The 12,193-nt window shown below is 40.3% G+C and overlaps 2 protein-coding genes across 2 annotated transcripts; one reads left to right on the forward strand and one right to left on the reverse strand.

The window, feature by feature from the left end:
* Positions 1–3,390: 3,390 nt before the first annotated feature.
* On the forward strand, positions 3,391–4,329 carry LOC143826275 (olfactory receptor 12D1-like). Its single transcript, XM_077314991.1, has one exon. It carries the CDS (start codon positions 3,391–3,393, stop codon positions 4,327–4,329), a length of 939 nt encoding a protein of 312 aa, XP_077171106.1.
* A 3,094-nt stretch (positions 4,330–7,423) lies between these two features.
* On the reverse strand, positions 7,424–8,356 carry LOC143825891 (olfactory receptor 6B1-like). Its single transcript, XM_077314292.1, has one exon. The coding sequence runs from the start codon at positions 8,354–8,356 to the stop codon at positions 7,424–7,426; it is 933 nt and encodes a 310-aa protein (XP_077170407.1).
* Between the last annotated feature and the right edge of the window lie 3,837 nt (positions 8,357–12,193).

Below are 12,193 nucleotides of genomic sequence, written 5' to 3' on the forward strand. Positions count from 1 at the left end.
TTTCTCAAGAAATCTGTCCCCAAAACGGTGGTTTGTATCCTTTTCAAGGAATTCAAATTCAATACATTTATTGGCTTATATAAAAAAATAAATGATAAAATTAATACCTAAAAGAGAGTAGGCCAATGAAATTCAGACTTAGGTTGTGAATAGGGACACATTTAAAAACAGGCAATAATTGCAGTCATATGGGGGTGGCGATCTTGAAGAAAGTGGCTGGTTTTCTCATTAATAGTTTCAGGATACATTCTCTGTAATGATTGCGTCACTCACAGAGGAAGACAACATGTTCAATAAATTTTGGCTGTTTAGCTGAATAAGTGCTGAGTCTCTCAGAACTTTATCATCTGCATATAAGAGTAGCAGAAATCTGATTTTGCTACTTTTTGGCACATGGGAGTCTTAGCCTTGGAGGTTGTGTGCCAAATCTGAAATATATAGATTGAATAAACATGGGGCCAACACATAACCTTGTTTATCCCCTTTATTGGAAGTTATCAATATTTTTATGTCTCCCTTTTTTCTGTGGTGAATTTGGCCACTCGTATCTGTATATAGTTTATGAACCAACCATGTTTTGCTATTATGCCAATAAAGGTATTTGACTTTGTTAACGATTACAGATTAAGTATAGGAGCCAAGCATCCATTTCCATGTGTGCTAGTTTACCCCAAAGGCAAGACCTTGAGATGGAGTCGAAGGCAGCATTTAAATCCCAAAAAGCAGCATATTGTCTTCCATGAGAGTTCCTTGAATATTTAACAGCCAAGTGGTAGAGAACCAGGCAATAGTCAAGGGTGCTCTGCTCTTCCCTTTCGTGAAGGTGATTTGTTCAAGGCCAACTCTTGAAACTGACCATTCAGTTAGTCTAAGTGCTAAACAGCTTGCAAAGAACTTTCCTACCACTGATAGCATGCTGATGGGTCTAATTCCAAGTTATTAGAGAAGGTTGAGATCCATAGTGGGATACCATATAAAATCTGGGGAGGAACTAATGATGTTAAATGCCATTGCTGTGAACTCCAACAAACAACAAAAACTATAATGTTCATTTTTACAACAGCAAAAATTATTTTCTTGTTATGTATAATCTTGCTCATTAAAAGTCAATTTCATCCAATAGGTTGTGCAAGCCATTTGTTTTTCTCAAGAACTAAACACTCTCGAGAGACTCATGGATTTTATTTCCATGTGGACATTGCCCCCCAATGGCAGGCCACAGAAATTCATAAACAGTGCACATGAAACAGAATGTTTCTAGATATAAAAGTAATTCTGGGTGCACTCAGCAACAAAGGTTTCTTTGTAAACATATAATGCTTTCCTTTATACCCTTTACTATGATTTCTGCTCAGTTATGTTGTTGGACCAGTAGCCTTATCAAGGTATGAACTGAGATCTCAATATTGTGGGATATTTTATCTTGTTCTTAAAACATCTGCATTTTCTTTCCCCTTTCTTCCTTACAGGGAGATAAGATGCTAAAAAAATAGTTTAATCTGAATTCTTTCGGATGTCAGAGCTGCTTAATTATACTTATTTAGAGATATGACAAATGCCTTTTTCATATGCCTTAAATCAGCTGACTAGGGTTTTTTTTTCTATAAATAGGTAGAAACATTGACATATAGGCTTGTGAGAAGGCTCTATGCTTTTCTTTGACTGAAATACCTTTTGCCCCCTGCAAAATAATTCTTGGAGGGACAAAAGAAGTGGAAGTGGACAAAACCATCCTTTTCTCTCCTTCGCTCAGCACATCTGTGTTGAGGGAAGATAGTTTATACTGATGAACAGTTAGTAGAATGGAACAGCCAGAACAGAGACTCACCAATCCATCACGTTCCCTGAGATGGTGGAAGAGGATGGTTTCACTCTGTTTTAGAAGACTTGGTTCTTATATGCCACTTTTCTCTACCCAAAGGAGTCTCAAAGTGGCTTACAATTGCCTTCCCTTTACTCTCCCCACAACAGACACCTTATGAGGTAGGTGAGTCTGAGAGAACCCTGATATTACTCATTCAGAACAGCTTTATCAGTGCCATGGCGAGCCCAAGGTCACCCAGCTGGCTGCATGTGGGGGAGTGGGGAATCAAACCCAGCTCTCCAGATTCGAAGTCTACACTCCTAACCACTACACCAACCCAGCTATCCTTGCTTATCTGCCTATCTTCTATGGATGTTTATCCCCACAAATTCCGAGACCCGATTGAAAGGGATTTGAAGGGAGAGGGGAATTCATGGGGTACAATCAGTGTTCCCTTGATGTATAATCGTATACAGGTCATTAAACTGAAGAGCCAAACAGAGACTTCTGTTTTGAGAACACTGTGTTGGGTCTGGTAAAACATGATACCTTACACTGGACAACACTAATGCTAAACGTACACAGCTGCATTGTTTGACTTGAACACAACTATTTGTCAGCAAATGATATCAATGTATACAGATCTTCTCTACCTTCACCTACCCTCACCAGCTTTCTCTTACAGCCATGAGAAGCTAATTTCCCTCTCTGCCTTTCTGTCAGCAGAACAGAGAAGCCTGACCTATATACGTCTTAATGTTTGCGAGGATACTACTGAATTTTACCATAAAACCTGGCATTGGCGAATTTGGACTAGCAGTGACTGTTAGTCAAATCCATGGTAGCTTTTAAAAAAATAAAATTGTAAGTCATGAGCTTAACCACTGAGTCATGTCCTATCCTTACATTTTAAATTTCAATTGGGAACATAAAAACTTAAGAGCCCTGCTGGTTCATCTTGTCTCACACAGTGGTTCATCTTGTCTCACACAACCAGTTCCTCTGGAGGGTCAACAACAAGTCATAGAGGACAAGACTTTCCCCTTTTGCTACCTCCTGGCTCTGGGGTTCAGAAGTTTATTGTCCCTGAATGTGGAGGATCCCTTCAGTTGCCATGGCTAGTATCTAGCCACTTATATATCTATCCTCAATGAATCTCTCTAATCTTCTCTTTTGACAAGCAGTGTCTCTTAGGCAAATGCTTAGGTCTTCAGGTAGAGATGTTTTTCATATATCACACGCTTAACCACTGAGATGTCCTTTCCCAGCATTTGAAAAGTTAGATAATTTCTGTTCCTGAGGCCATCACTACATCCCCTGGCTGAGAATCCTACATCTTAATCACTCTCTGTGTAAGCACGTATTTTATTTTGTCTATCCTGAAAGTAATTCTCCATATTTAAAAAGAAACAGTCATCAATAAATACAAGGAGTGGCTCAAAAAGCTAAATACCATTGTAGTTGGGTATAGATTTAGGCTTAGAACATTTAAATTGTCTTTTGTGATGTCTGTCTCCCTTAAGTCTTGTTGTGTAAATTTCCTCCTGCCTTGCAGATACACTGTTCATTATTTCACACTGTCAACAATGGAGAACCAAACGGAGGTGAGTGAGTTCATCTTGATCGGCCTGACCAACCTCTGGGAGCTTCAGAAGACACTCTTCACTCTCTTTCTGCTATTGTACTTAACCACTCTACTAGGGAATGGTGCCATCGTGGCTGTAGCAATAAGCGAACCACAGCTGCACACTCCTATGTATTTTTTCCTTGGGAATCTTTCCTGCCTGGATATTTTTTATTCCACAGTAACCATTCCAAAGATGCTAGCTGGCTTTCTAGTCAAGCTGCAAACCATTTCCTTTAGTGGTTGCATGACTCAGCTCCACTTTTTCCACTTCTTGGGCAGCACTGAGGTCATCCTTCTTGGCGTCACGGCATATGACCGCTATGTTGCTATATGCAATCCATTGCGTTACAGCATAATTATGAGAAAGGAGGTCTGTCTGATCTTGGCAGCAGTCACGTGGACCACCGGTTTCTTTCATGCCCTCATGCATTTGGTGATGACAGCTCGCCTTCCCTTCTGTGGACCAAATCAAGTTGAGCACTACTTTTGTGAAATCAAACCACTGCTGAAACTAGCCTGTGGCAGCACTCATCTCAATCTCATGCTTCTGAATACTGTCACCAGCTGTGTTGCCATGGCCCCTTTTGTGGTCATACTACTCTCCTATTTCTACATTATCATTTTCCTCCTTTTCAAAGTCCATTCACAAAAGGGGAGGCAAAAGGCCTTCTCTACCTGCGGGTCCCATCTGACAGTGGTGGCTTTGCTCTATGTACCGGTGTTTTTCAACTACATGCTTCCCTCCATAGGTACTGTGGCTCAAAGGGAAATGCTTGTAACTATCATATACAGTACAGTTACCCCAGTTTTGAACCCACTGATATACACCCTGAGGAATCAGGAGGTTAAAAAGGCCTTACAAAAGGTCTTGCATAGAAAGATCTTCACTGGAAGGTAGAGATCAAAAGACCTTCATCAGATTCTTTACAAGAACATGTAGTCATTGGAGGGAAAGCTACAAATTTCACTGCAGGGCAAGGGAAGAGTAGACAGAGAAGACAGACACCATATACTTTTTGGATAAAGGCCACAGATATATAATCATGCAAATGAGCGGAGGCAATGCTCCCCCTGGGCGGATCCAATGACCCTCTCCCCCACTCCATCTGACCCTAGGACAGTGAGAAAGGGATACCCAAAGCAGGCATACCTGTGGAGTCTGAGCAACACATGATTCAAGCTCCCCCTTCCCATCAGGCCTGCTGAAAACCTGGAAAGGCATAGTCTAGAAGAAAACCCACAGGCATCAGCCTCAGTTGGATCCCATCCTGGCTGCCAGCCATGCCAGGTGATTGCCCCCACCCTTAGGAGGATGCTCCTGCCTGGCATGTGCAAAGTCTCTTAGGAGTCCCCTGTTTCTGGTAATGCCTCCACACATAGGCACAGAAACAACAGCTGGTGCGGCCTGGTGGAGAGGTTGGCACTCAGTGTGTGCTGCCTCAAATAGCCAGGCCCTGGGCTGTGCCCTGCCCACCCCTAGTGTGCAATTGTGCATCTTACAGCAGCTGATTCCCACCATGCCTGGCTCCTGGTGAGACCTTTCTCTTCAACGACACCTTCCCCTGCCTCGCAAATGTGGCTGGTAGGCTTATGGTACTGGCCGATCTTATGATTAATACTAGAGGAAGAAGACAAGAAGTTAGTATATATATGGAAATAAGCATGTATGGATCTACATACGATTATGTATGATAAATAAAAAAGTATGATAAAAATAAAATAAAATAAAATAAAATAAAATAAAATAAAATAAAATAAAATAAAATAAAATAAAATAAAATAAAATAAAATAAAATAAAATAAAATAAAAAGTATGATAAATAAAAATAAATAAAAATAAAAAGTATGATAAATAAAAATAAATAAAAATAAAAGTATGATAAATAAAAATAAATAAAAATAAAAGTATGATAAATAAAAAAAATAAAAAATTAGTGATTTGTCATCTTAGAGGGCATTAATACAGTCCATCCTATTTATAAAGACTTTGAGTCAGGCTCAAATCTCCCCAAATCTGAACCAAATTTGAAATGCTGATCATCTCTACCACCCCCTCCCAGCCCTTGTTGCCAGGTTCTTTATCCTTCCTAAGTAACAAATCCTCACGTTTGAGAAAGGAAGGGGAATAATCACCAGTGTGAAAGGCTTTTCATACATCTTTCTTGTAATCACAAATCTTTTCTTCCCATCTCTGCCTTTTAAAGCCATTTGTAAGTCAGAGAAATGTTCAAATGTCATAATCATGGCAGGAAATGATGGACAGAGAAGATAAAATGTATAGTTACAAGGAGAGAGCGAGAGAGGACTTATTCCTTCCTGCTGGGATTATACCCTCCCCTTCCCGAAAGACCAGTTTTGTTGTATGGTTGGAGGTTTTTAGCGAGATACATATCAAAGCTTAAGGAAATTTGATTTTGAAACTGTCTTATTCATTCATTCATTCATTCATTCATTCATTCATTCATTCATTTATTTAGCATATCCCTGTCTAGAGCTCAAATATCTAATATCAAAGATGTTTAGCTTTATTCAAAGTTTCTTCTGAATTTCTGTTACCCTGATCCTTGATGTAGTCCTGGACAGTTCAAAACTTTGTCATGCTGTATAATTTCACTCCTTAACAGTTCCTACAGATAGTTTGAATATGTTGATTTTATTCTACCAAAGATATTTTGTGTACATAACCAAAAGCTGAAAGAGTTGTAGCAAACCAACTAACATTGTGAAGAAGATATACTTGGAAACTGAAGTTTGCATGATATAGAAGGAAATGTGTTGAGATGCATGCTGGAATTCCAGAAATCCTTCACCAGTCTAAAATATTAATGCTTCTGCGGCTATCATTGCTACCACATCTGCCTTGACTAGCAGGAGCGCATTCTGGGCTTCATGCATGCAAGTTCTTTGGCTTAAATAAGGCCACAGCATTATTAACAACAAAATGAGTGTTGGCACATTGGGAGAGGAAGCCTGAGTTTGTAGTCTGCCAACCACAAGAACATGGACTGCAATGGCGCCCTTGGGAGTCTGCACCAGTCCCCTGCTGGAATGTGGATCCCCTTGCTGCTGAGCTTCTTTCGAAGGGAAGTGTCCACCTGGAGTGCTAAGGGAGGATGCAACCTCCCTTTGGCCCACCCCAAGCCACCTTACACTGTGAGCCCCAAGCCATCGCTGCTAAGTCAGTGCCCATTTTCAGACCCCCCACATCTTATGGAGGCCTCTAACCTGGGGAATCCTATGGGCAGACTGAATTCTCCACAAACAGGCTCCATCCCATGCCAAACTGCCAGCTGCGATGAATTCGCAACCCAAATGCCTTTAACCCAGGCCAAACAATCTGATACCCCCTATAGTTATCATTCTAAGATCAGCTACTGTTGAATGTGCATCATGCAGATATGATTAAACCCAATAACTGAATTACCCTGAAACCCTTAATTATTATTTTTAATCAACTCCTTGAGATTTGAAATGGGTTTGGCCACTTCAGTACATTTCTAGTTCCACTTGCAAACAAAATTAGGGGGAGGGGCAGCTGAGAAAGGTTTAATTGTCCTAAAGAACCCCAATCCATAGAAGTCAGTGGGGCAGACTGCAATTTAAGGAAACAAAGCAACTCTTCACCTGGAAAATGTGATCAATGAAGAAAGATGTTGGAAATTTTATTTATTGGGATCACCGTAAGTGACTTCATTATCAGTATATGTTTCCAATATTTTAGGTGCAAAATCTGATAAAGAACTCTTGCTGGTGTGTAACTGCAATTACAGGAAATCAGATGCTTAACCTAGGTTCTTTACATTTGTACTCATTTTATTTTGTATACAATAAATCTATTTGGTTTTTAAATCACTCTCTCTTCATAATTTTATTGCATGGTATGCCCCCCAGTATCCACCCTTGTATACAGAGACCAAATACTGTGAAGAAAACATCAGTTTCTGCTCTCATCTGGCTCCTTGATAGCCGTCTGAACACCAACCTTCAGTAGCTTATCTAACTCGAAGCCTCCTACGTAAATTTCTTCGTAGTGCTTCTTTCACTTCTCCATTTCTCAAACAATAGATGAGAGGATTGAGAGCTGGCGTGATCACGGCATAGAAGATGGACACAATTTTGTTGAGATTAAAGGGGTGAATTTTTCTGGGCCGAGCATACATGAAGACTGTTGTTGAGAAGAAGATGATGACCACGGTAAGATGGGAGGCACAGGTTGAGAAGGCTTTCTTCTTTCCTTGAGTTGTAGAAATATGAAAAATTGAAATAATGATGAACAAGTAGGACAGGACAGTGATCAAGAGTGGGATTAAGAGGATGACCAAGGCCAAAAGGAAATCCACCAGCTCAGCCACTGACATATCAGTGCAGGAGAGGTTAAGTACAGGAGAGATGTCACAAAAAAAGTGATTGATGACTCCAGGGCCACAGAAGCTGAGTCTAGAGATAAAGGTGACCTTGACTAAAGAGATAGAAAAGCCACACACCCAGGAGAGCAAACCTAGCTGGAAGCACAAACGATGGGTCATGATGACTGGATAACAAAGTGGATTGCATATGGCTACATAGCGGTCATATGCCATGACAGCCAGGAGGACACATTCAGTACACATAAGGGAGATGAAGAAGTAAAGTTGTGCCATGCAACTCTGGAAGGAGATTATTTTACTCTTTGACCAGAAGTCTACCAGCAGTTTTGGAAGTGTGACACTGATATAGCAGATTTCCAAGAAAGAGAGGTTTCCCAAGAAGAAGTACATTGGCTTGTGAAGGTTCTGATTATTTTTAATTAATGAGATAATGATGAGATTCTCCAGGACTGTTAATATGTAAGTGAGGAAGAAGACCACAAAAAGAAAAGGCTGGATCTCAAATCCAGTGGTGAACCCCAGGAGGATAAATTCAGAGATGACTGTAAGATTCTCCATCACCAGATCTGTATATATCAATGATGGAGTCCTTTGCCTAAAGAACACGAATGGTAAATCTTGTTATGTAATTATATGAAATGACTAAAATAAAGAAAAATGCTGAGAAATCGCAAGCCTTTAGTAGAGAACATATTGTATTCACCTATTGAAATCAGTCTAAAATTACCTAACTTGGGCTGGAGTGTGTCCAAACATTGAAATTCAAAGAAGAGAAGAAAAAGAGTTGGTTCTTACAAGCTGCTTTTTTCTGCCCAAAGGAATCTCAAAGCGGCTTACAGTTGCCTTCTCTTTCCTCTCCACACAACAGGCACCCTGTGAGGTGGGTGAGGCTGAGAGAGCCCTGATATCACTGCTTGGTCAGAACAGCTTTATCAGTACTGTGGAGAGCACAAGGTCACCCATCTGGCTGCATATGGGGGAGCACAGAATCAAACCCAGCTCGCCAGTTTAGAAGTACGCACTCCTAACCACTACACCAAGCTGGCTCCTTATGTAACAAGTTTTAACAATTAGATCAGAACCCTTATGAGGTTTAAAAACATACATAATACTCAGTTTGGATAGTTAATTAAGGGTCAAAACATTTTTTTAAAGAATCAGATTCTTGTCTAAATGGTTAACTTAAATATATGATTTTTTCATATTTATGAATGGGGTAAAAGCTTTGACAGCACAAATAAAAACATATATCATTATATGTTTGAGTGGGAAGTCTGTATTGCTGTCCCAATACATAAAAAAGGGATAAAACAGACCCACATAATTACCGTCCAGTTAGCTTACTAAACATCTAAGATCTATGGCAATTTTTTTACTTTAAAAGCTGGAAGACTGGGTTGATAAAAATAATGTAATCTTCAAAAAAGGACATTCCACATTAGATCACTACAAAACTCTTTACCATCCGGCAGCTTCTGGAATGAATGATCCAACCAAAGCTTTATATGTGGCTTTTGTTGATTTAAGAATCAGCCTTTGATTCAGTTGAGAGGCAGAGGCTATCACAGAAACTAGGCAGGACACATTTGGATAATCTTCTTTTGTACCTTTTGCATCAATTACACTCTGACACATTGGCAGACATTAAAATGGGACCATCAGGATCTTTAACAAAGGCTATCCCAATTAAAAAAGGAGTCAAACAATGATGTCCTGGCTCCTTTGCTATTTAATCTGTTTATTAATTTTATATAGTTCAGAGACTAGTCTGTCCACAATTTGTGGCACTCTCTATAGGCCAGCAGAAAATCTCAGTCTAGCTTTATGTGACTGATATGGCCTTTCTGTCTCTGACCAGAGTTGGACCAAGTAGGCTGCTGGGTAGATTGGGCAATTATTGCAGGAGGAAGCTCTAACCATCAACTACCAAAAAACAAAAGTCATTGTCTTTAGAAGAAAAACAACAAGATTAACTTAGAGTATACAGGGAACCCAAATCGAGCAATGTAAATAATTAAAGTTCTTAGGAGTTACATTCTCTGAGACCCTATAATGGAATACCCACATAACATCCTTAAAAGCCTCAGCAATAAAGACCTTGGGAGCAATCATGAGATTTTACCATAAAAGGGGGCGGGGGGTAGCCACATAGACCCAACTATCAAACTGTTTGCATATAAAATGGTATCTAGCTTACTGTATGGCATCTATGTTTGGGGTAGGAAGGAGCAAGCACTCAGTGGCTTAGAATCCATTCAGAACACCTTTACAAAACATGTCTTAGCTCTTACCAAAGGGGGCCCAGCTGCTTTGATGAGGGCAGAGCTTGGACTTCCTGCTTTTAGGGCCCACACTCATCTACTCCTGCTAAAATGGTGGAACAAAAATATACTGTCTACTAAAGACTCTTTTAGCCATCTGTTCTTTGACTCTGCTATAGAAGCTTTCTGCCTTCATAGATGACATTATTTCATGTTACACTGTCCCAGATGACATATTAGCAGAACTAGGAAATAATAAAGACCTAAGAGAATGGGTTATCCTCCAGGATGCAAAATTTGACAGATTTTTAATTGTGCAGTCGAGGTGCGCTCCGTGGTTTAATACCTTTAAAAAAAGGATCACAACAGAGCCCTGAATCTGGTTAATAAAAATGTGAAGAAACTAAGGATAAAGTTTTCAGCCCAGAGATTTCAGTCAATGCCCTCTTCTGTTTTCACCAGGAGATATGCTCAAAGTCCTCTTTCACAATGTCTCTGTGGGATCCCAGTAGTTGAAGATCTTCCACACTTTCTAATGGAATGTTCACTTTACACAGATCCAAGGAGAAAAATTCTAGATAAAATTATTCTGGGGACATTTTCTTCAGCTCATAATAAAGAACGGTGTTTGCATCGCAATATGGATAAATTTGTGACACACAGGGTTGCCACCTTTGCATTGGCCACAAGAATGATTCAAGCTGGCCTTGTGGCAAATTCTGTAGACTTTCTAAATAGCTAATGAGCAGATACTCATTAGCAGTGACATCATGCAGATATTACCGCTGGATGTAACATCAAGAGATCACTCCCACCCCACATCACAGGAAGTTGTGTTATCAGGCCACTTTCTGTGTCATCATAATTGACATATTATTAGACTGACCTCACCCACACCTACATTTGACTTTCACACATTGCTAGAGATGCCTGCTGGGGAAGACGTCTGGCCAGAACCCAGGGGCCATCAGGAAGCCCACCAGCAGGGCCAGAACTCCAGAAGCACTTTCCCATTGGTTGGTTCCTGGCACAGGGAATCTGGGGATTTGTAATTCACATGGCTTTCCCTGTGTGATGTAAGGGCTCCTGGTGGCCTTTGAGATTTGGGCAATGTGTGACATAGATTGGTGGACTGGATGGGCCACTGGCCTGATCTAGCATGGCACCTTTTTTGTTCTTATGAATGGGGTAGTGATGTTCTTGGTACTTGGGGGGCAACAGTGAGAGGGCTTCTGGAGTTCTGGCCCTACTGGGCGATTTCTTGATGATCCCTGAGATTTTGTGATTGTGTGACACAGAGGGCTGGACTGATCGATCATGCCTCTCTCATGTTCTCTTGGTCAGCTGGCAACCCACTTGGTGAATAGTCTTCGTAAGGAGTGGGGCTGGCTTCTCCAAGGTTACACTGCAGGAAGTTGAGGATAAAGAAGCTGCAGCTGGGTTCTAGGCTTTTGGTGGGGTGAAGTAATGATGGACACAAAGTTTTGGTCTCAGTGCTAGGTCTCTGCTCTTTTCCTTCAGCAGCTAGCTTTTAATTCAGTTTACAGATCAATAGAAACTTTACTGAGCATGTTGAAGGACATAGAGGACATTCCATTTTTATCATATTTTAAGATTATGTGTTGTTATGGACTTTGGTTGGAATTTCCCGTGATCAGCCCGTTGCAGGAAAACAAGTTTTTTTGGTTATATTCCAGAGACTGACCTTTTGGCCTACTCGTTGGCTGTGTGTGCCCAACAGCGAACAGCAGAGACTACATAGTATTTACATCTCACCTTTTTATTTTTATAATTTTCAAGTTGTTTGAGAGCATAGGGCAGCTGATCTAAAATAATCCAGCATTGTGTCGGTTTACGGCATAATAACCATAGTGATTGAATAAAACAACAAGTACTAATAAGAAAACCACATATGATGATGGCATAGTAGAAAAATAGATGGAATATAGAAAAATCTGGCAACCATCCTGTGAGCCATTCAAATAGTGAAAACCTATCACTGGCTTGAACATTATTATGTATCATGATTCAAAGTTTTCTACCTTGTGCTGCCTGTTCAAATGCCAACAATTTGGATACATAAACTTAGGAATTGTAGATCTGTGGAACTTTCAGAGAGTGTACATTAAATAAT

Source organism: Paroedura picta, chromosome 16 (assembly GCF_049243985.1).
Source record: "Paroedura picta isolate Pp20150507F chromosome 16, Ppicta_v3.0, whole genome shotgun sequence".
NCBI lineage: Eukaryota > Metazoa > Chordata > Lepidosauria > Squamata > Gekkonidae > Paroedura > Paroedura picta.